The sequence below is a fragment of the Esox lucius genome, chromosome 7, assembly GCF_011004845.1.
Source record: "Esox lucius isolate fEsoLuc1 chromosome 7, fEsoLuc1.pri, whole genome shotgun sequence".
In the NCBI taxonomy this organism is placed as follows: Eukaryota; Metazoa; Chordata; class Actinopteri; order Esociformes; family Esocidae; genus Esox; species Esox lucius.
In genome coordinates, this window is record NC_047575.1 from 24,959,748 (window position 1) to 24,985,562 (window position 25,815).

Here is a 25,815-nt window from a genome sequence, read left to right on the forward strand (position 1 = left end):
GTCCTGGCAGGGTTGTGTCAATTGTTATGAAAAATATACTGGACATAAATGGAACATATTTGAATGTTTTGTCTGTGTTTATTTTTGTGTGCTAAATACACATTAAAACTGCTATTAGTCTTCAAGTCAACTTTTTCTAAACTATGAAATTCCTTTAAAGTATTCAACACTATTTTCTTTACCAAAAGGATAATCTTGTGTAACATTCAAACGACCCTCGAATACGAACAAGAGTTCCACAGTGGCTCTACTCTTGACACATAATATGGTTGTTGGACCTGATCTATCGTGATTTATCCGCTTCGAAAAAAGTAATAATGTCTCCACAATGCATTTCTGAAACATATGTACATTACAAATTATCGGGTGGTCGTTTACCAACTTTTAATGAGAAACGTTGTTAAGACTCGTAACTTATATTATGATGGCAACATTTTAGAATGTAATATAAAATTAAATGTTTCTGAGTATTTATATGTATATTTTATTTTAATTTGAAGTTGCATTCCAAAAACAGAACATTTGGCATTAATATTTTTAGTAGCGGAACCTTTATTAGGGGAGACTATGTGAAAATCCGGAAAGTTTATCAGAACGGTCAACAATAATGTATGTTTTACTTGTAATTTGCGTAGCGGTTGTGTCCTACTTACTTTGGATAAAATACATTTACTACCTACAAAATTTAGCAAAGTCACGTAAACAACTTTTGAAATGTATGTTATGTAGAAACAAGCAATTCAACTCGCCTCAAACAAGCGATTTGTCTCGCAAAGTTCGAGCGCTATTTTTAACTGCTCATCCAGATGATGAATGCATGTTCTTTGCACCAGCAATTTTAGGACTTCTGGAGCTAAATGCCTCGGTTCATTTATTGTGTTTATCTCAAGGTGGGTAACTAGAAGATTTGTCGCAAACCTAACTGCCTGAGGTCCACGAATCAAAATGAGATAAACATCATATTAGGTTCTTACTGTCGCCAACGCTTGTACATGTGTTGATAACCCTGTCAACATTTAATATATGCTAAAATATCCATATCAATCTCACTTTGACGAGCAGATGTTTACATTTTATTTGGATCGGTTTGAGAACTGGAATCTTCAAAACTACCCAGGATTTACCCAAGGTTGCGGTTGGCTACATCAGTTGTGGGAGGGAGATGACATACTTACTGTTGCATTATATTACTATGGCCATGTAGTAATTTGTTTACATGGCAACCTTTACATCAATTGTTTTTCTCCAAACAACCCTCAAGGTAATTACTACAATCAAGGTGTCCAGCGTCGAGAAGAGCTTCTAGATAGCTGTGCAGTATTGGGAATACCAGACTCTCAAGTCACTATACATGACTCCAAGTAAGTATTCTCTGTCAGCGAGGCTAATACAGTCCCCTCCATAACTATTGGGACAGTAAAGTCAATATTGCTATTTTTTGTTGTACATTATAGGGCATGAAAATATTACTAATAGATAAATATGCGGCAAAAGTACAGACTGTTACCTTTTTATTTCTGTCTCTTTCAACACATGGCTGGCCAACTCTGTATAACAACCCTTTTAGAGTTCCAACCCACCCCCCCATTTCATGCATGTATTTTCATGTATTGGGACAATTCAACTTAAAGCAAATGTAAGAATGATAAAATCTGGTATTAGTTGCAAATCGCTTGAATGCAATTACAGCAATGAGTCTGTGACCCATTGACATCAGAGTCTTGGTATAGTCCTTTGAGATGCTTTGCCATGCCTTTACTGTAAATTATATGTTGCTTATTTTGGGGAGTTTTTGACTTATCTTCTGCAAGTGAAATGCATGTTCAGTTGGATTCAAATCAGGAGATTGACCTGGCCAATATTAAACTTTCCACTTTTCCCACCTAATGAACTCCTTGTTTGCAGTAACAGTGTGTTTTTGTGTCAGTTTCCTGTCGCATTGTGAAGCACCGCCCACAAGAAGTTGTGGCACTTTCTTGTACTTTGGTAGCCAATATGCTTCTGTAAACTTATGAATTAATTCTGCAGATGCCATCATTCGTTGCATCATCAATAAAGATGAGTGAGCCCAAACCAGAGTCAGCCATATGTACTAATCTGATTTTATTATTATTGTACAAATTTTTTGTTACAATTAAGCAAATCTAGATTAGTTAAGGAAAAATAAAACATTTGTGTTTAGATTCTCAAGAAGTCATGTTCTGTCAACCTCAGGAATGTGTGATTTATCTTTTGGCTTCTGTGGTAGAGTGACAGGTCACAGAATGAATGCATTGTCTTAGGTAGATACGCCTATCTTGTATATATGTGAGAGGACAACCATCTAATGAAGAGATGATGTATAGAACATCCATGGAGACAACTATGCTGCAATTCCAATGAATAATTGTATCTCTCCCTTGACTCAACCAGATACGCTGTTATTTTTCCAGTATACATAACCGCTACAATCTTACACATGAATGCCCATACTGTGACATTACTTCCATCATGCTTCACAAATGAGGTGGTATGCTTTGGATCATCGGCAGTTCCTTTTTTTCACCCCCCCCCCTCCAAAGTTCAAAAGTTGTACTGGCTGATTTCTGCACTTTTTAGCCAATTCAAATCTAGCCTTTCTGTTTTTGGTACTGATCAGAGTTTTGCGACTTGTAGTGAAGCCTTTGTAATTCTACTTCCCAAGTTTTCAGTAGATTGTGACACTTTCACCCCAGCATTCTGTATGTTGTTAGTGATTTCACTGATGCTTTTACCGGTTGTTGTTCACAGATCTGGTTGTTTTTCAACCACTGTTGTTTTCCTTGGCCAACTTGGTCGTTTTCCTGAAGACACCGGTGGTTTATTTCTTTTTCAGGACATGCCCAACTGTTGATATGGCAAAGAACAACTTTTGCTTTATGGTTGTAATAAAATGTATTTTAGCATCCACATTTTTGCTTTGCTTATCTTAATAGACATCTCCCTTGTCTTCATGTTGGATTATGCCTAATGACACCAAACACAGACTCCAAAGACAAAAGCAAAAGACGCAATTGAGACTAAACATTCACAGCTCTTTTGTGTTAACAATCACTGCAACTGGAAGCACCTGATACATTAGAAACACCTGTGATCCAAATGTCCCAGTACATATGCTTACATAAAATGGGGGGCTGGAACTTTGGCAGTGCTTTTACTTAAAATGCTGTTAGTTGGCAAACATGAGCATTAAAACTGACAGAAATAAAGTGATTTTCTGTACTGTTGCCTCATTCATCTTTCACTTACATTTTCATATGCCATGAGTGCACAGCATACATTTTTTGGGGGACTTTTACTGTCCCAATACTTACGGAGGGTACTGTGTAAGCATTCCTTGGCAAACTACATATAAGCTTTTCTTCAGAACTTGTAGGCTAACAAAATACCACACATATTAATGTGCTGCTGCTTGGTACCAGTACCATTGATTACTTTATATGATTCATCATTAAGTATTTAACAAAAATCCATGTCAGTACACTGAAATATATTGTTTTTTAAATCTAGTCATAGAAAGGTATCTGCTGTTTTAAATAAGAATCACCTTCTATTGTGTATACAGTGGGGGAAAAAAGTATTTAGTCAGCCACCAATTGTGCAAGTTCTCCCACTTAAAAAGATGAGAGAGGCCTGTAATTTTTATCATAGGTACACTTCAACTATGAGAGACAAAATTAGAAAATAAAATCCAGAAAATCACATTGTAGGATTTTTTATGAATTTATTGGTCAATTCCTCGGTAGAACAAGTATTTGGTCACCTACAAACAAGCAAGATTTCTGGCTCTCACAGACCTGTAACTTCTTTAAGAGGCTCCTCTGTCCTACCTGTATTAATGGCACCTGTTTGAACTTGTTATCAGTATAAAAGACACCTGTCCACAACCTCAAACAGTCACACTCCAAACTGCACTATGGCCAAGACCAAAGAGCTGTCAAAGGACACCAGAAACAAAATTGTAGACCTGCACCAGGCTGGGAAGACTGAATCTGCAATAGGTAAGCAGCTTGGTGTGTAGAAATCAACTGTGGGAGCAATTATAAGAAAATAGAAGACATACAAGACCACTGATAATCTCCCTTGATCCGAGGCTCCACGCAAGATCTCACCCTGTGGGGTCAAAATGATCACAAGAACGTTGAGCAAAAATCCCAGAACCCCACGGGGTACCTAGTGAATGACCTGCAGAGAATTGGGACCAAAGTAACAAAGACTACCATAAGTAACACACTACGCCGCCAGGTACTCAAATCCTGCAGTGCCAGACATGTCCCCCTGCTTAAGCCAGTACATGTCCAGGCCCGTCTGAGGTTTGCTAGAGAGCATTTGGATGGTCCAGAAGAGGATTGGGAGAATGTCGTATGGTCAGATGAAACCAAAATAAAACTTTTTGTTAAAAACTCGTCGTGTTTGGAGGAGAAAGAATGCTGAGTTGCATCCAAAGAACACAATACATACTGTGAAGCATGGGGGTGGAAACATCATGCTTTGGGGCTGTTTTTCTGCAAAGGGACCAGGACGACTGATCCGTGTAAAGCAAAGAATGAATGGGGCCATGTATCATGAGATTTTGAGTGAAACGTGGCTGGTTCTTTCAGCATGACAATGATCCCAAACACACTGCCCGGGCAACGATGGAGTTGCTTCGTAAGAAGCATTTCAAGGTCCTGGAGTGGCCTAGCCAGTCACCAGATCTCAACCCCATAGAAAATCTTTGGAGGGAGTTGAAAGTCTGTTGAACTGTTGTTATTGACTTATTTTCCACCATAATTTACCAATAAATTCATAAAAAATCCTACAATGTGATTTTCAGGATTTTTTCTCTCTCATTTTGTCTCTCATAGTTGAAGTGTACCGGCCTCTCTCATCTTTTTAAGTGGGAGAACTTGCACAATTGGTGGCTGACTAAATACTTTTTGCCCCACTGTACATACTCCAAATGTCACTTAATGTAATGGATCTGCTTGTGTTAAATATGAATGGTACACATGTACACTCAGATGAACATGATCACATTTAGTTATGTTTGTGCCTCCAGGTTTATTGCATTTAAATTAGGTTATCCCCCCAGTTATCTACACTCTACATGCCAATCTCCTAAATGTATCCATACACATTGCTGTGGTCAGAGTACACAAATATAATGACACACCTTGTTGACCTTGATAAATAGGTACGTAGTCCAAAAATACCCATCTCCACTATTAGGGCAACAGGCTAATTAAGAACTGACAAAGAAATTATCAGTCTATAATTTTAATGGCAGGTATATTTGAACAGTGAGAGACAGAATAACAAACAAAAAAAACAGAAAAACGCATGTCAAAAATGTTATAAATTGATTTGCATTTTAATGACTGAAATAAGTATTGAAACCCCTCTGCAAAACATGACTGAATACTTGGTGGCAAAACCCTTGTTGGCAATCACAGAGGTCAGACGTTTCTTGTAGTTGGCCAACAGGTTTGCACACATCTCAGGAGGGATTTTGTCCCACTCCTCTTTGCAGATCTTCTCCAAGTCATTAAGGTTTAAGGCTGACATTTTGCAACTCGAACCTTCAGCTCCCTCCACAGATTTTCTATGGGATTGAGGTCTGGAGACTGGCTTGGCCACTCCAGGACCTTAATGTGCTTCTTCTTGAGCAACTCCTTTGTTGCCTTGGTCGTGTGTTTTGGGTCATTGTCATGCTGGAATACCCATCCACCCCTTTTTCAATGCCCTGGCTGAGGGAAGGAGGTTCTGACCCAAGATTTGACGGTACATGGCCCCAACCATCGTCCCTTTGATGCGGTGAAGTTATCCTGTCCCCTTAGCAGAAAAACACCCCCAAAGCATAATGTTTCCAACTTCATGTTTGACAGTGGGGATGGTGTTCTTGGGATCATAGGCAGCATTTCTTCTCCTCCAATCACGGCGAGTTGAGTTGATGCCAAAGACATCGATTTTGGTCTCATCTGACCACAACACTTTCACCCAGTTCTCCTCTGAATCATTCAGATGTTGATTGGCAAACTTCAGACCGGCCTGTACATGTGCTTTCTTGAGCACATGTACCTTGCGGGCGCTGCAGGATTTCAGTCCTTCACAGCATAGTGTGTTACCAATTGTTTTCTTGGTGACTGTTGTCCCAGCTGCCTTGACATCATTGACAAGATCCTCACGTGTAGTTCTGGGCTGATTCCTCACCGTTCTCATGATCATTGCACCTCCACGAGGTGAGATCTTGCATGGAACACCAGACAGAGGGGGATTGACAGTTGTTTTGTGATTCTTCGATTTGCGAATAATCGCACCAACTGTTGTCACTTTCTCACCAAGCTACTTGGCGATGGTCTTGTAGCACATTCCAGCCTTGAGTAGGTGTACAATCTTGTCCCTGACATCCTTGAACAGCTCTTTGGTCTTGGCCATTGTGGAGAGTTTGGAATCTGATTGATTGCTTCTGTGGACAGGTGTCTTTTATACTGTTAACAAGCTGAGATTAGGAGCACTCCCTTTAAGACAATTCTGTCACATCATCAATAAACACTAGTGACCCAGTGCCATTGGAAGACATGCATGCCCATGCTATTACACTGCCTCCACTGTGTTTTACAGATGATGCTTCGGATCATGAGGCGTTTCAAGCATTCTCCATACTTTTTCTTCCCATCATTCTGGTATAGGTTGATTTAAGTTTAATCTGTCCAAAGAATGCTGTTCCAGAACTGGGCTGGCTTTTTTTACAAGTTTCTTGGCAAAATCTGGCTTTTCTATTCCTGAGGCTTATGAATGGTTTGCACCTTGTGGTGAACTCTCTGTATTTTCTCTTGTGAAGTCTTCTCTTCATGGTAGACTTGGATAATGACATGCCTACCTCCTGGAGAGTGTTCTTCACTTGGCTGGATGTTGTGAAGGGGGTTTTCTTTACCATGGAAAGGATCCTACAGTTATCCAGCACTGTTGTCTTCGTGGACGTCCAGGCCTTTTTGTTGCAGAGCTCTCCAGTGCGTTTCTCAAAATGTACCAAAATGTTGTATGGCCACTCCTAATGTTCCTGCTTTCTCTCTGGATTTTTACATCTTTTATGCAGCCTAAGGATGGCCTGTTTCACTTGCATTGAGAGCTCCTTTGACCACATGTTGTGTGTTCACAGCAAGAAAATGCAAATGCCACACCTGTAATCAACTCCAGACCTTTAACCTGCTTAACTGATGTATAAATAACAAAGGAATAGCCCGCACCTGTCCATGAAACAGCTTTTGAGTCAATTGTCCAATTACTTTTGGTCCCTTGAAAAAGAGGGGGCTACGTATTAAAGAGCTGCAATTCCTAAACCCTTCCTCCAATTTGGATGTGAATACCCTCAAATTCAAGTTGAGAAACTGCACTTTAAGCCCATATTCATTATTTTACTGTAACCTGAATATAGTTTGGTAAACAGCCAAAATAATAAAACTTGTATTATATACTGTGTATATATATATACTTGTATGTATATATATATACACAGTGGGGAGAACAAGTATTTGATACACTGCCGATTTTGTTGGTTTTCCTACTTATAAAGCATGTAAAGGTCTGTCATTTTTATCATAGGTAAACTTCAACTGTGAGAGATGGAATCTAAAACAAAAATGCAGAAAATCACATTGTATGATTTTTAAGTAATTAATTAGCATTTTATTGCATGACATAAGTATTTGATCACATACCAACCAGTGAGAATTCCGGCTCTCACAGACCTGTTAGTTTTTCTTTAAGAAGCTCTCCTGTTCTCCACTCATTAACTGTATTAACTGCACCTGTTTGTACTCGTTACTTGTATAAAAGACACCTGTCCACACACTCAATCAAACAGACTCCAACCTCTCCACAATGGCCTGGACCAGAGAGTTGTGTAAGGACATCAGGAATAAATTGTAGACCTACACAAGGCTGGGATGGGCTACAGGACAATAGGCAAGCAGCTTGGTGAGAAGACAACAACTGTTGGCGCAATTATTAGAAAATGGAAGAAATTCAAGATGACGGTCAATCTCCCTCGGTCTGGGGCCCCATGCAAGATCTCACCTCGTGGCGCATCAATGATCATGAGGAAGGTGAGGGATCAGCCCGGAACTACACGGCAGGACCTGGTCAATGACCTGAAGAGAGCTGGGACCACATTCTCAAAGAAAACCATTAGTAACACTACGCCGTCATGGATTAAAATCCTGCAGCGCATGCAAGGTCCCCCTGCTCAAGCCAGCGATGTCCAGGCCCGTCTGAAGTTTGCCAATGACCATCTGAGTGATCCAGAGAAGATGGGTCGTGGCTGGGTCTTCCAGCATTACAACGACCCGAAACACACAGCCAGGGCAACTAAGGAGTGGCTGCGTAAGAAGCATCTCAAGGTCCTGGAGTGGCCTAGCCAGTCTCCAGACCTGAACCCAATAGAAAATCTTTGGAGGGAGCTGAAAGTCTGTATCGCCCAGCGACAGCCCCGAAACCTGAAGGATCTGGAGAAGGTGGGCCAAAATCCCTGCTGCAGTGTGTGCAAACCTGGTCAAGAACTACAGGAAATGTATGATCTCTGTAATTGCAAACAAACGTTTCTGTACCAAATATTAAGTTCTGCCTTTCTGATGTATCAAATACTTATGTCATGCAATAAAAAGCAAATTAATTATTTAAAAATCATACAATGTGATTTTCTGGATTTTTGTTTAAGATTCCATCACTCATAGTTGAAGCGTACCTATGATAAAAATGACAGACTTCTACATGCTTTGTGAGTGGGAAAACCTGCAAAATTGGCAGGTTATCAAATGCTTGTTCTCCCCCACTGTATTATCTGTTTGCAACTTAGTCTGTGGTATTGTTATCTGATCAGAGGTTGGTAGAGGTTGGCTGGCTGAGTTTTACAGTTGTAACAGTAGTTGTTTGGCAGTAACACATGTTTTCAGCCCAGACAGAGTCAAGTGGTATTGAGTTGTGTTCAGAAGTGCTCACATTACAGTGAAAAAGTGGAGGGTGAAAAGGTGGAATCAAGTACGAGACCTTTCTCTGGACAAACCCACAGTGGCTGTCCCAGGAGTGGATATTCTCAGAACAGAACATCAAGGTCTATCTTGCCCATAGGATTCTACACAGCAGTTCTTCAGGGCAGGAGTGTCATGTAGACTTGCCCTGGAACTGGCTGTATAAAAATGACATTGTACTTTGTTGGTGTTTTATAAGTTAACACCACCAACATTACTTCCCTTTTCATTTTATCAGCTTGTGCTCACAGAGACAGATAAACTTTGATCTGAACCTGCATTGTGTGTGCACTGAACTATAAACTACACCCTATCTCTCCTACAAACCCTCTAAACCCTACTTGTGAGTGACTTGCTCAACGTCCATCATCTCATAATCTTGCTTTTTCAATCTTTCACATACTTTTTACCTGTCATGCCCTACCACTGCTCCCTCACCTTCTCTCTGTACTATTCGATTTATAGTGCTTTATTGCATTTGATTGCATTGCCAAGGAAAGTGAAAAATAAGAATGTTTTCCAATTTGTTATTTATTATATCAATGTGTAATATGTTACAAGTATGAATTGCAAGGGAAAACAAAGAGATTAATATTCGTTATGATTACAATATTGTTGATGTTTCAATGGTTTCACTTTTCTCATGATAGTAAAACATTTTGAAAAATGTGTGTGTGGTTGAGAATCTTTCTCTCTTCCCGTCCTCAGTCTTCTTCCTTGTCTGTGTTTTCTTTTTTTTACTGTATAAAAATTGGCCACAAAACACACTCCGTTCACACACATTGACCTTAAACTTTCATAATGTAATTTGTAGTGTGCCCTCCGCCAAATTATGTGGTAGAACGCCACTGGATTTCTTTATGTCCTTCTCAAAAGTATTCACCCTTATTCACCTTTGGACTTTTACATTTTTGTGTGACAGTATGAAATCAAAACTGATTCAATCAGGGGTTTTTGCCACGGATCACCACAAAAAAGGTCCATAATCTAGAAAATGTCCTAAATTGATGCAATATATATATATATATTTGTATTCACCCCCTTTGCAATTTTACTCCTAAGCTGTGATACAACATATTCTATTTGGAAGTCATGTAATTATTTGAGTTTGGTCCACTTGTTTCATGTGATTTCAGGTTAAATACATCAATTGCTGGGAAGTTCCATTTAGAAGACAAAGGACATTTCAGTTCAAATCTAGAGTAAGGTTCTTCAAAAGCACAAATCATGGGTAGGATATTGGAAAGAACATTACCAAGGCATTTAATATAAAACGGAGCACAGTAAAGACCATTATTAAGAAACTGAGAGAATTTGGCACAACTGTGAGTCTGTCTAGAACAGCCCATCCTCAAAAACTCTGTGTCCCAGCAAGAAGGGTACTAGTCAAGGAGGCCACCAAGATGCCTATGGCAACTTTAAAATACTTACAGTCTTCCACTGCTGATCTGAAAACACTGCATATTATGGCAATAGCCCGGGTGCTTCACGAAAGTTGTTTTTATAGGAGATGGGTAAAAAGAAAGCCACTGTTAAAAAAAAAACTACTTCAAATTTCATGTAGAGTTTGCCAGGTGGCATGTGAAAGACTTGGAGACCAAGGGGAATAGCATTCTATGGTCTGAAGAGAACCATACTGTGACACAAAATATTATATTTGGTACAGAAACCTTTGTTTGCAATTACAGAGATTATACATTTCCTGTAGTTCTTGACCAAGTTTGCGCACACTGCAGCAGGGATTTTGGCCCACTCCTCCATACAGACCTTCTCCAGATCCTTCAGGTTTCGGGGCTGTCGCTGGAGTGGCATAAGAACAAAAAATGTGAATGTCCTGCAGTGGCCTTATCAATGTCCTGAACTCCATCCTATTGAGAATCGTTGGCACCGTTTGAAAATTGAGGTCCACAAGCATTGTCCAACCTCAACATCCTGTGGAAAATCTTCTAAGTAGAATGGGCCAAAGTATCACCCTGATACTGTCTGCATAGCTGTTACATACTCACCAAAAGACTAAAAGCTGTTATTGCAGAAAACAATGGTCTCTACCAAGTATTAATGTGTGGGTGTTGAATACTAATGCAAGCAATATATTTCTGTTTATTTTTCCTTCAAAATATTTCCCAATATTAAATCATCTGTCACCTTATGACAAAATAGATTTTGAGTTTCAGTGTTTTTCAATTAGATTATTTCAGTTATATTAGGGTATTGGTCAGGGGTCTGAATAATTTTTGCAAGGCACTGTATATTAACTGGTTCATTAGTATTCTTAGGGGTGCAAATAATTGTTAACCATGTTTTTGTTTATCTACTTCCACGCCATTCTTCTCTGAAATGTCTAATTTGCAACCAAGACACATCGTCATCACAGCAGCTCCCAGTATTGGTGGGAAAGATGTCCAGATGTTCTTTTCAAAAGTGAATCAATGCCATTCAGGTTCTTATCAGACTACCCACAAGTGCCCAAAGCACCACAAGGAGTTACCAGAGCTCAACATGGCCAGATTATATACAATACTATATACTGGACTAATAACCCCCGAAACCTGGGCGGTGCTGACCTATTGTACTGCCCTCTGCTGGACACCGGAGCAAATTCCAGATCACAATAACTATTTCTAGAAAATATTTAGAAAACAATTTTTATTTTTTTTTTACTTCTTTTCTGTTATCAGTTTGTGTATTCAAATTATTGTGACCTCTTGGAAGTAATTTCTCTGCACACTTTATTCAATGGACTGGGTAACACTGGTTGTTAGGACACATGCATAATGTCCCATATTCTGTTTGCCGACAGTTAGTGGGAAGGAATTTAAAAGGCATTTAAAATTCCCCCCCTATCTGAATCAGAATTGTTTCTCTCTGTCCATCAGAATTACATAACTTTAACTTCCCTTGTTTTACTTTCTTCTAGACAGTCAGTCAGGCAGTGGAACTTTGATCTGATCAGAGGCTGGTTGAATGTGTGGCTGAGTGGCTAGTTGGACCTTGTCCTCTGCAGAGCTCAATGCTCGCTGAATAGGACAGCTGTGTTGACAGTATCTGGGTTGGGCCCCAGTGCATGAGGCCTGGTTTTTATGCTCAGTCCTGATCTGAGCATGCTCTGCTGCATTGCTTCTCTTTACTGTATTTTGCTCTCTTTTCTCTACATAGTGCACTACAAAACAAGACTAAAGCTATATTCTCTGTCACAACAGGTGGTGTAGTGCAGTGTTACTTGGACAAGGAACCAGGTGCAGGCAGGTGTAGTCGGTGTGGATTCTTTAATTGATAAGAAATAAACAAACACCGAGCACAAAACACACAAAGTAAAGGGCTGACTAAAGCAGCAAAAAACGACAATATGAAATAACACAAGTACTTACAACCAACGGCAACACACACGACATCCAAACACGACAAGAACAATGAGCCACCATGTGGGGAGCAGAGGGGAAACATATATACACATACAAATGATTCAAATTGGGACCTGGTGTGGAGGATTGAAAACGTGACAGTCCGGGATGTGTTCGTGAGATATGGGAATTTGAGAATATATGGCACGGTGGCGCTGCTGCTCACCGCACCATGACAGTACCCCCCCCCCAAAGGCCCGGCCACCGGACGGGCCAAGACGAACCCCAGCCCAAGGGAGGGGGGGCGGGGCAGCGCAGTACCCCCATCGGCACACACCCGCCGAGGGGGCGGAACAGCCGAGACTAACCAGGGTGGCGGAGCCGTCGGGACAGGCCGGGGAGGCAGAACCGGCGGAAGGTCAGAGGCCGGGAGAGCCGACGGAGGGTCGGTAGCCGGCGGAGGGTCAGAGGCCGGGAGAGCCGACGGAGGGTCGGTAGCCGGAAGAGCCGACGGTGGGTCGGTAGCCGGAAGAGCCGAAGGAGGGTCGGTAGCCGGAAGAGCCGACGGTGGGTCGGTAGCCGGAAGAGCCGACGGAGGATCGGTAGCCGGAAGAGCCAACGGAGGGTCGGTATCCGGAAGAGCCGACGGAGGGTCGGTAGCCGGAAGAGCCGACGGAGGGTCGGTAGCCGGAAGAGCCGAAGGAGGGTCGGTAGCTGGAAGAGCCGAAGGAGGGTCGGTAGCCGGAAGAGCCGACAGTGGGTCGGTAGCCGGAAGAGCCGAAGAGGGGCCGGGGCGGCCGGGACAGGAGGAGAGGGCGCCGGGGGGCGGCCGGGACAGGAGAGGGCGCCGGGGCGGCCGGGACAGGAGAGGGCGCCGGGGCGGCCGGGACAGGAGAGGGCGCCGGGGCGGCCGGGACAGGAGAGGGCGCCAGAGCGGCCGGGACAGGAGAGGGCGCCGGGGCGGCCGGGACAGGAGAGGGTGGTTGGCGGCCAACCCCGGCAAGCTCAGGCGTGTGCAGGCCACTCCTCCTCGGCCTCAGGCGGTGCAGGCCACTCGGCCTCAGGCGGTGCAGGCCACTCGGCCTCAGGCGGTGCAGGCCACTCCTCCTCGGCCTCAGGCGGTGCAGGCCACTCCTCCTCGGCCTCAGGCGGTGCAGGCCACTCCTCCTCGGCCTCAGGCCTCACTCCTCCTCGGCCACTCCTCTATACACCCTCTCTGGAGGGACTGCCTGCTGGTTCCAGTTGCGGTGGCTCATTCTGTCACAACAGGTGGTGTAGTGCAGTGTTGCTTGAACAAGGAACCAGGTGCAGGCAGGGGTAGTCGGGATGTGTTCGTGAGATATGGGAATTTGAGAATATATGGCACGGTGGCGCTGCTGCTCACCGCACCATGACATTCTCAGATTCAAAAGGCTGCCATGCATGTAATGTACTGTCTGGATAGTACAGATCAAGGACAATGACAATTTTTTACGGTTATTAATACTCCCTATTTTCTGCAGACATTTGAATATTAATACCAAATACAGTAGGGAGAACAAGTATTTGATACACTGACGATTTTGCAGGTTTTCCCACTTACAAAGCATGTAGAACTCATTTTTATCATTGGTACTCTTCAACTGTGAGTGACTGAATCTAAAACAAAAATCCAGAAAATCACATAGTATGATTTTTAAGTAATTAATTAGCATTTTATTGCATGACATAAGTATTTGATACATCAGAAAAGCAGAACTTAATATTTAGTGCAGAAATGTTTGTTTGCAATTACAGAGATCATACATTTCCTGTAGTTCTTGACCAGTTTTGCACACACTGCAGCAGGGATTTTGCCCCACTCCTCCGTACAGACTTTCTCCAGATCCTTCAGGTTTCGGGGCTGTCACTGGGCAATACAGACTTTCAGCTCCCTCCAAAGATTTTCTATTGGGTTCAGGTCTGGAGATTAACTAGGCCACTCCAGGACCTTGAGATGCTTCTTACGCAGCCACTCCTTAGTTGCCCTGGCTGTGTGTTTCGGGTCGTTGTAATGCTGGAAGACCCAGCCACGACCCATCTTCTCTGGATCACTCAGATGGTCATTGGCAAACTTCAGACGGGCCTGGACATCGCTGGCTTGAGCAGGGGGACCTTGCATGCGCTGCAGGATTTTAATCCATGACGACGTAGTGTTACTAATGGTTTTCTTTGAGAATGTGGTCCCAGTTCTCTTCAGGTCATTGACCTGGTCCTGCCGTGTAGTTCCGGGCTGATCCCTCACCTTTCTCATGATCATTGATGCCCCACGAGGTGAGATCTTGCATGGAGCCCCAGACCGAGGGAGATTGACCGTCATCTTGAACTTCTTCCATTTTCTAATAATTGCGCCAACAGTTGTTGCCTTCTCACCAAGCTGCTTGCCTATTGTCCTGTCGCCCATCCCAGCCTGGTGCAGGTCTACAATGTTATCCCTGATGTCCTTACACAGCTCTGTGGTCTTGGCCATTGTGGAGAGGTTGGAGTCTGCTTGATTGAGTGTGTGGACAGGTGTCTTTTATACAGGTAACGAGTTCAAACAGGTGCAGTTAATTTATGGTAGAGCTAGCAGTGTGATAAAAAGCAGAACGTCTTTGGAGATGTATTTCAAAAAGGCCTTGATCTTCAAATATCTGAGCTTGCCACAAGGTACCAGTCAAAAGTTTGGATACACCCATTCTGTGTAAGTGTGTCCAAACTTTTGACTGGCACTGTACTTTCATGAGGTTGCTCTGTGTTTTAAAAACGGTCTTTTTGTGTGTTCTACAATTTGTTTATCTTTGCAATTAATGTTACAGCCTTATTCTAAAATGGCTGATATATGATCAGCCTACACATAATACCCCATAATGACCAAGCAAAAATAGGTTTTTATATTTATTTGGCAAAAGAAATCTAAAAAGAAATCTTATTTACATAACTTTTCTGACCCTTTTTCTCTACTTTCTTAAGCTACATGCAACAGCCCTTAAATTAAAAGCACGTTGCTTCACACATATCAACCTCAGACCCGCACAAACGATGATTGGTTGGATGGCGGAGGGAGGGGTTTACATTAATAATATAAATTGTAAATATGTGAAATGTCTCTTTGTCCATTTTATGCATTGGCTTAACAAGCACATTGTATTCTCCCTGATCTGCTCCAGACATATTCAAAAGCCTAGTTGACAAACTCCTTTTGTGTCTTCTCACTCTCCTTCTAATTAACTGTATACAAATCAGTTCTCCCAACTCATCGTCCTTCTCTTATACTCAATTAATTTTAAAGTTTTCTCAAACTCGCCATTCAAGAAATAGATTGTTTTTTGTGTCTCCCCAGAGCTAGCTCGGTAGCTATTATATTGTTTACCAACTATACAGTTACTCCTTCTGTGAAGTTTTCCTGCTATACAAACAAACAAACCATCATTTTGCGCGAGAGCACCACCTAGTGCAAGAAAAGTTAATGGCTGTCTACACAGCAAGGCCACCCAACTATAAATCCTGAGCATGTCTCTGCACACCTGTGCATGACATTAAGAACACAGAAGTGTAAACTCAGCTTCAAAGCACCTTTTCTCAGCGATTACAACCATGCATCTTCTTGGGTATGATGGTAAAGCTTGGCGCACCTGCGTTTGGCAAGTCTCTCCCATTCTTCTCTGCAGATCCTTTCACACTCTGTCAGTTTGGATGGGTAATGTCACTGCACATACATTTTCAGGTCACTCCAGAGATGCTAGAACAGGTTCAAGACAAGGCTTTGGTTGGGCCACTCAAGGACATCCACTGATTTATTCCGAAGCCACTCAGTGTCTTAGTTGTGAAACCTTTGACTCAATGTGAGTTTCTGAGTTCTCCAGAGTAGGTTTTCATTCAGCATCCATCCTTATTTTGCTCCATTCATCTTCCCCTCGATCCAGACTAATCTCAGAGTCCCTGCCACTGAAAAACATCCCCACATGATAAGGCTGCCACCACCGCGCAAAACTTTTAGGGATCAATTGGCCAGGTGATGAGCAGTGCCTGATTTCCTCCAGACATGACGCTTTGCTTTCAGGCCAAGAGAACAATCTAGGTGCCTTTCAGACAATTCTGAGCGTGCTGTCATGTGCCTTTTACTGATGAGTGGCTTTTATGTGATTGGTGGTCTGATCGGTGGAGTGCTACTGCAAGGTTCTCCCCTCTCCACACAGATACTCTGGAGCTCTGTCAGAGTGGCCATCGGGTTCTTGGTAACTCCCCTGACCAAGGCCCTTCTTCCCCAATTGCTCAGTTTTGCCAGATGGCCAGATCTAGTGTGTTGGTGGTTTAAAACCTTTTCCATTTAAGAATGATCGAGGCCTCTGTGTTGTTAAGAGTCCTGTCTCAAAGTTCTACAGACAATTCCTTCAGCCTCATGGCTTGGTTTTTGCTTTGACATGTGCTGTCAACGGTCATATCCAATCAATATAATTTATCACAGGGTGGAATCACATTTTAAATAAATGTCTGGGATGATATGATCAATGGAAACAGGATGAACCTGAGCTCAATTTCTAGTGTCATCACAAAAGTTCTGAATACTTATGTAAATGTGATATTTCTGTAAATTAGCAAACATTTCTATACTGATATATTCAATATACACACAAACATCAATGTAATCCACTTTAGAATAAGATGGTAATGTCACAATGTGGAAAAAAGGGGTCTGTGTGTAGGATATGAATGTTTAATTATCTATACCAACTTTGTTATTACTTTGTTGCCCAGTAAGGGGTTAAGGGTATGCAGGAGTCAGAGCATCCTCCCCCACTATCTGTAATTATACGTCTGGTTTTTAAAATAACTCTAGCTGATTCACTGGCTGCTGGCAGAACAGAGCAGAGGACACACACACACTCACAGTCCTGCTGCTAATATTATAATTTTTTCTTTATTTGATTGAGACAGTAGTGAAAGAGTGGGACTGATTATATCCCATGATACAGTGCACCAGAGTCTATGGCTTAGACTATGGCTGACCTAGGTAAACTATTATTATTAGGTGCTGTTGTTGTCATGTTAAATCTAGTCTTTTTATAGATTTTTTTTTTCTTTTACTTTGTTAAGCAGAAACAATAATTTTGTTGTGTACTTTGACATTGGTATCCTATTCATATTATTTTTAATATGAATAAGATATCAATATATTCATTTTTATTTTATTCCAGCTACAAAACATCCTGTCCTTTCCTCTGGTTTATGCAGTGTTACTCAACAGACTGTCCTGTCCAGGCTGCCTGTTAATGTAGTTATACTCAACACAGTTTAGTAGGGTCCAAAATAGTCTGTTAATGGTTGAAACATTCCATTGTTTTCGGTCACACAGAAGTTATTTGGTTAAGCTCAGTAAATAATGTACATACATACATAATGTTTTGTTTTTTTGCATGGCAGCCCTTATCTGATTGATCACAATCGGCTGAAGATGGTTTTAGAGCGTGTGAAGTTCTAGGTCTGTTAGGGTAAAGTTTTACCCTAACAGACCTGCTTTGCAGCAATGTCATTGCCACATACTTTCCAGCCTGGCTCAGCAACTTCTGGGGTGGATAGGAGGAATGAATGACATCAACTCCTCTGCAATGGTCAGTGTGCCGTGAAGGAGTTAACCAACCCGTGGGTTGTTTCAGTTTGTCCCAGCATGAACTCCATAGTAGGGACAGGAGCCTGTGATTACTTAGCTCTTTCCTAGGCCTCCGTCTGTTCCATGTGACCAGACCTCCATGTGAATTCATCCAGTTAGTCTGTCCCACAGCACAGCCCCTCTAGTCCACTGGGCCAAAGTTCAACAACTGCATCTAGATGCCTGCAAGCAATAGACATCCACATGCAGAGATGCAAAAGGGGGCTCTGGGAGGGGAGGTTACTGTAGGGCGTTTGGCACAGTTGCCATGGTGAAGTCAACACTCACTGCTGCTTGCATCACGCTTGAGGAAAGGTCAGGTAGATCATCTGTCTTTTTTTCTCCTTGTCTTCTTTTGCTTAGCTACGGTTGCCACGGTGAAAGCTGAATCTGATTATTTTTAACCATAGATTACAGTTGCTCTTCTAGGGTAAATTCATCAACAAAAAATAATAGATGTGAAGGATATGCAATAATTGATTGTTCACATGTCAAACAAAAGGATATCTAGTTGTGAAGCAAAAATTATTTTGCTGAAATTTCAAGCTTGGGCAACCGGAGGAAAGTTCTGCATGCAACATTTAAAAAGATGTAGCATTCCATGGATATTAACAACTACTAACCACCAATGCTTTGTACCAAAGTCCAACGACGTGAAAAAATAAAAGACAACACCGGACATTACCATAATTATTTTGGAATAATCGTAATGCTGTAGGAGTGTTGACTACTCCACATACCTGCCCAGCACACTGCTGCCAGCCGCCACCACTGTGACACGGCACCCATCATGCCTGACCTGCATGACCCTGGCAGAAATGGGATTTGTGTCCTGATCCACCATCATGTCTCTATGAAAGACCAAATGTTCTGTAACCAAGAAGGAGGTGGGACGACCTCAATTCACCCTAAACCCACATCTATGTGTCTAAGACGTCATTCATTGCTCTTTGTCCATTGTAGTCGTGCATTTTACTAGCGCCATGCATCCATGTTGCACCAGTCAAACCTCTTATTCTAGTTGTGGTTCAGATCAACATGTAGCTTGCTGAGAAATGGTTAGCCTGTTTGAGGGAGTTAGAGCACTGTAGTGCCTTCACCCAGCTTTCTAATGAAGCCCTTAGGACTTTGTTTTTGTCTGAACTCCCTTGACCCGATAGTGTCTGAATCACTCAGGACATGCTCCACTGCTGCTCTGTTTCCCTTTCAGTTTTCTAATGGTTGATGTCTCTGGCGGGAGAGAAAAGGGAGCAAAAGAGATGGAAATATGGAAGAGAGAATCTAGCCAATGAACATGGCTGTTTTGTTGAGTAATCAGGATGGTTGATGGGTAGCTTGGTAGGTACAGAATGTGCGGGAGTGTTAGACAAACTTTAATTCCAAACCAAGGGTGTGTCAGATGTATGTGTTTGTCAGGGTTGGGCTATAATGTAGGTTTTATTAGTTTTTTCCCTCAAAATAATCAAAATAATTTTTTTGGAAGAAAATTTTTTTTTATTTGTAAATCGTTTCTCTTATATGGATGAAAATACCCTAAAATTAAAGCTGATGGTCTGCACTTTAACCCTTTAGTCGTTGTCTTTTTGCCCCAAGAAAACTACAAATGTGTCACTGCCCAAATACTATTGGAGTTCACTATAGATGGGTCCATTATAATTTTGTTTTTAAAGGTTCAACAGTGTCTTGGAGAGTTTTTATTTTTTTTAACTGGACACACAACTGAAGCAGTGTGTATAGTTGTACTGCTTTTAACCAGAACCCCACTATAACTCAAACAACTCTAATGTCTTTCCCTCCTCACTTCCCAGAGAACTACCAGACAACCCTAACATAGAATGGAGCATCTCAGTGGCATCCTCTGTAATCCTGAAGCACATCAGAGCGCACTCCATCAATCTGGTAGGATGATTTACTTATCACTGAATATCACTATTAATAATAATTTCTCAAGGTAAACATTTAAGTCCCTTTCCTCTCCTGTGAGTAGTGTCATGAAAAATGCAGGGTCGTTTGACTATGGCGTTTACACCAATTTTGGAAATAGTCACCTGGTCATTCCCAATTGTCTTTAATCTGCATGCAGATAGGGTTTCTAGGTTCTTGTAAATTTCCCTATACACCCTGGTTTGTCTGACTTCGTTCATCAGAACAAGAATTGACTGATGAGTTTCAGAAGAAAGTACTTTGTTTCTGGCCATTTTGAGGCTGTAATCTAACCCACAAACTAGTCTAAAGAAGGCCAGTTTTATTGCTTCTTTAACAAGAATAACAGTTTTCAGCAGTGCTAACAATCACAAAGAGGTTTTCTAATGATCAATTAGCAATTTAAAATGACAAATTTGGATTAGCAAACAAAACGTGCCTTTGGAACACAGGAGTGATGGTTGCTGGTAATGGGCCTCTGTACCCCCTTTTTTAATGTTATGTTAATGGGCAAAAAATGCCCATTAAGTGACCCCAATCTTTTGAACGGTAGTGTATGTCTCTTGCAGGTAGCCAAGTTAGGGTTGCAAAATTATGGTACATTTCCCAAAACACACTGGATATCCAGAGATCATGTTTGGAAGACTCACAGATTTTTTCCTTATTTACTTCCCAGTACCAAGCTACACTGGTAGTAAACGGAAAGAGAACAAAGTCTTTCTTTATTTGTATTTAACCATCCATACATGTTATATAGATTGATTTGTGCTTTCTATTCTGTCAACTCTTTTATTGTGGCAAATAATGACAAAGATCATAGAAGTTGTCAAAACAGCACACAGATCAGAGACCAGACTATGTAAACAGCTATCAGAAACAACATGGCTGTCATCCGCAGCAGCAGATGATTGTGGTCCTGGCTTGAACTCGGCTCACTATCGGCATGTTTACTTCCAAGTTTTTATCGACCGCACAAAGACGTTCCGGGAATTTTCCCAAAAGGAATTTGTTTTTTTCCTGTCTGTCCTCAAGCATTAGAATTCAGAAAAAACGCCAAATGCAATCAGTCTTGATTTCTCAAATGCATAAATAAGCAGGAGAGGGCACAGCAGGATTCTTCTGAACAGAACCACTCAGTGTGGGCTTTCCTACTGATCTGTTTGTTTTGGTCAAAGTCTAAAAACAGTTGGATAGTTATTTCTTCCCAAATCTGTTAGGGATTATGCACATTTAGAAAGAAATATTAAGGAGACTACAGAAATACAAATATTTCACCTATTCCCATTGTTTAACCTCTGTCATAGCAAGTCTTAACCTAGAATAAACAAAGAAAGAATATCAATTTATCCAGTTGTATTTTACGTTTCCTTTGGCAACAACTCATATTTCCAGAAACCAGTGTTTTGTGTGTAATAAGAATGTTTTTCCTCTTCCAAGTCTGGCTAATGTCTTCCTCAGGCCAGTAAATGGCAAGGGATTCCCCGTGCTCTGAGTCTGTGAGGGGTTCAAATCTGACTACCCAGTGTTTTGAATAAAAAAACTAAATAAAACCCAATGATCTTTAAAAGGACTTCAAAAGAGGGATAGAGGACTATTTTCTGTAAATTGTGACTGTGTGTGGAACCCATTTTCAGTGTGGCCCAAGAGACATTGTTAAAGACTGAATGTGACCCCAGTGAAAAATATGTTTGACATCGCTGGGTTACTAGGCTGGCGGTGTTACGTTTCTGGTACATAATCATTTAGCCTCTGCTTCTTTAGCCCTATTATTTTTCTTTCCATTTGATCTGTTTTCTTCTCTATTCTTTGACCATCTTCTTTTGGTCCTCTAGTGAACATGCTGACAGAAAAATCTTATAAAATGGCATGAAAGTGTCTTCAAAGGAATAGTGTTGTTTCAGGTGCTGACCTTCGATGGAACCGGAGTGAGTGGCCATAGCAATCACACTGCCATCTACAAGGCTGTCAGGTATACTAAAGTAGTTCCTTTATAATAGGTGGACATGTGTCCATTAGATTTAGTTGTATTTTGTTCTTTTTGTCATAAGTAGATGCAAAGTACAAGGTATGTACTCTAGAAACAATAACACATGTTTTCTGTTATTTATCCATGCAAGATGATTAAGATTTGTTTTTATTAGCAGCAGCAACCTTGGGGTTATTAAGGGGGAGAAGGAACAATTCAGGTTAACTGTCTGGCACAGGGACAGAACAACATAGCTTTCAGCTTGATGGTTTGGGGATTTGACCCAGGGACATTTCAGACACTTGTCAGATGCCCTAACCACTAGGTTACCTTGCAGCATGTTGTCCACAGACGGAGTTCAGAAACCAGCCCTGTGGGCTACATTCCTAGACACCATAATTCGAAAGCATACAGACACCACATGCTCAACATCACAGCACTCATCCTTACCCCTCCATCCCCTACAAACACACACACACACAAACACACACACAATGTTTTGCGTAATGAATCTGTTGCATAGTTGAGGTCACCCAAAGCCAGACTTTACCACTGGAACTGCAGACAGCCCTGCTCTCAGAAACCACACTAAATCTACAAAATAATAGAAAGATTCATTTGGAGAACTGAAGAGGACAACAGTCCAATAGTTGTGAAGTTATTGTTATCAATACAATAACCCATAATGACACAACAAAACACATTTTCAGAAATGTGTGCCAATATATTTGAAATAAACAGAAATATCTAATTTATATAACAGACCCTTTGTACATAATGGGACATTTTTTGTAGATATACAGAAACAGGTATGTTTTTAATCAATTATAAGTTAAGTTTATAACACAACAAGTGTGGAGGAAGTGCAGTGGACAGAATACATTCCGCTAGCACTGTAAATGGAACAAATTGAATAACTGATAGAACATTTTGTTTTGTGTTCCTTTTGAATGATTGTAATGTGTAGCTCACTACTAATAACGTGTTGTATTATTTTAATTTTTTTTAATACTTATGAATTGTATTTCTAGTAATTTCAGATACCTGGGTTAAAAGATTGTATTATATTTGAGTCAATGTATATCGGTATAAATTATACTACTTGACTTAACTTAATGTTCATTTGTATATATTCAAATGCCTACCATTGGGAACCAGGGAAGTAAGGGTGTATATTTTCACTGTGAACTGAACAGATGTGTTCAACAGATAATGGGTACCATTTTTCTCACTATTAAGTTGTGGTCCTGGAAATGGAACCTTTGGGTCTAATGTTGCTTGTAGGACTGCACTATGATTTTGTATTGTTCACTCCCACAAATGTGTTTTTTCTGGGGGCTGGTGCAGTCCAGATATTATCTATGTGTCTCAAAGTTTTTTTTCTTTTGTTTTTGATACCAACAGCTATTTAGGTTCCACTGGGAATGTTCCAGATGGTGAGTATTTTCTATACCTGTATTCAGATAATCAGTTATCAGCACAATAACTGCAGACCTAAAAATATCGGCATTATTTGCCTGACATGTTCACAACTGGTACACTACCTGTATGAGCTTATAAAGACAAAAAGGACAACTGTTTCTAAAGCAGCGTTTAGTTGGAACTAGGGCCGTGGCAAAGTCTGCCACCTGGTGTTGAAATTGTGTCACTTAGTCAGCTGGTGGCAGTATTCCCATTAGCAAAACCCTCCTCTTTTACCCTTGTTTCCTCCTACTTATCATTGCCTTGGTCTTTAGGTAGTGGAGACAAATGAGCACAAGCCTCTTAAAGTGTTACACTGCTCCAGCCAGGCAAGGGTTTTTAAACCCCTCTTAGTGTAACAGGACTTCCAGTCCCTTTATCTGTCCATTATTATTAAACAAGACCATGTAATACTCAACTCTCCTTTTCCTTAATCAAGGAAATAGAGAAGACGGATGTCTTATGTTACTATAACTATAGAATGTAAGATAAACCTGTTGATTTAGATTTTAACCAGAATCATTTTATCCCTCTGTAAGCATAGTAAGGGCATTGTAAGGACATACATACATACAGCTCCGGAAAAAATTAAGGAACCACTGCACCTTTTTCTTTCCATTCCAAAAAAGTCGAAAAATAAGGTTTTGAGTGAGGAACAGAAGGGTTAAAATTAAGAGACCGCTGCAAATTCCTCACTCAAAACTTTCCTTTTCAACTTTTTTGGAAAGAATAGAAAAAGGTGCAGTGGTCTCATAATTGTTTTTGGAGCTGTATGTACTTATATGATAGCCCACTCTTCATAGTACTCCTTATTCAGTGTGGGGAGTGAGACAGTGACAAAAAATGAGATTGTGATTCTAAATCTGGTTTACACAGCTGCATACTTTACTCTCATTTTTGGTTTACCCAAAGCTTATTTTGCCCTATGACCCATTTCCTGTATATATTAAAATTATGCAGCCTCACAGAACTATGGGACCTTGTTTTTCTACAACATTGAACATTGAATGGTGTTTATTAAGTTGTTAACTAAATAGGTTTGTATTTTCTCCCACAGACTGCAGCCTCCTCTCTCTCTCAACCATCAGTGTCCTCAGGAAGTACCTTTCCTTTCTGGAGCTGCCAATTAGTTGGCTTCTCCCCTCAGATCTCTGCTTTATTATAGAGTCAAAGGGCCACTACCAAGCTAAGGTGAGACTGTCAAAAGCCTACATTTAGACCTTGCAATTGACAAATGTTACAACAAGTTCCATTAACATCTCTTCTCTTACATTTATGGTATAAATGTCATTGATACACGCAATAGCCTAACAAGTGTTTAGTTAGTGAGACATCTATAAACTGTATTGGGATTTATATCCACAAGTGTATAAGACAATCCCTAAACTCAGTGTACACACTGTGAAAGTCCTCTCTTTTCCACTTCAGTAAAATGAGGCCTCAACGCCGAAGTTGGTTACACCAGGCACTGAGAGATGTTGATGGTTAATGATATAGATCAGGGGTCTTCAAATCCATTTATTCATTGTAACCCTCTAATCAGAGACTTATTTAGACCGGGGACGCCTGGTAGGCACAATTAGTATGTATTAGTATGTGGATAATAACTGATGTCTAGGAAGGACTGCCTGAAAATTGTCTAAATCGGATCTTAGCCTAATAGTTCCCCTTTCTTTCTCTTCACCAGAGGGCCATGCTTTGTCACCGTACTCAGCTGCTATGGTTTCGCTACCTCTACATTTGGTTTTCACGCTACATGTTTGTTAACACGTTTAGAGTTATTGATCAAGGACCGAAGAACCTGAAGGTCTATTAGTCAATAATGTGCTTCTAGGTAAATCTTGTGAGAACACTGTTACTCGGGTTTGTTCTTTTTATTATACTTAAATCCGATTGCACTGATATTTTATATTTTCTCTTATCCTACATATTCATTTGATTGATGTTATAGCAATAATTTATTCAGACCTAACTAATAAATGGGTAGGTTGGTATTTTCTTTTTACTGTCTCTGTTCCTCTCACTTTCAACATTTGTTTTTATCCGGAACGGTTTACTTATGTAAACTGATGAACTTATTCCTAATGAACTATTATTTTCAGTTTACTGTATAAATATTGATATATACTGCACTGGCACAGTAAATGAATGTTTTTTGTTGCCAAATTAAGGAACAATGTTAATACATAGAGCAAACAGGAATTGATCACTGTAGAATAGCCCTGGCAGACTAATATCAGGAAAGATACCCAGTGTCTGGTGATGTATCTGGTTTGCAGATTTCAAGCAGTCATTGAATGTAAAGGATTTGCAACCAAGTACTAAATGTCATGATTGTATTTAAGATTAAGTTTATTTGTATAAAAACATCTGTAAATGGTTGACGTTTTATGGAAGTAAATACCCTCACATTTAAGCTGACAGTCTGCACTTTAAACTCTAACTCATTGT

General features: G+C 40.9%; 1 protein-coding gene across 1 annotated transcript; it reads left to right on the plus strand.

Annotated features, from left to right (window-relative positions):
- The first annotated feature begins 591 nt into the window (after window positions 1-591).
- On the plus strand, window positions 592-25,357 carry pigl (phosphatidylinositol glycan anchor biosynthesis, class L). The gene is given in 7 exon segments (NM_001304180.1): window positions 592-890; window positions 1,262-1,361; window positions 19,823-19,913; window positions 21,839-21,906; window positions 23,308-23,339; window positions 24,422-24,555; window positions 25,052-25,357. Coding segments are annotated over 7 exon segments (837 nt in total). The 5' UTR covers window positions 592-607; the 3' UTR covers window positions 25,181-25,357.
- The last annotated feature ends 458 nt before the right edge of the window (window positions 25,358-25,815 follow it).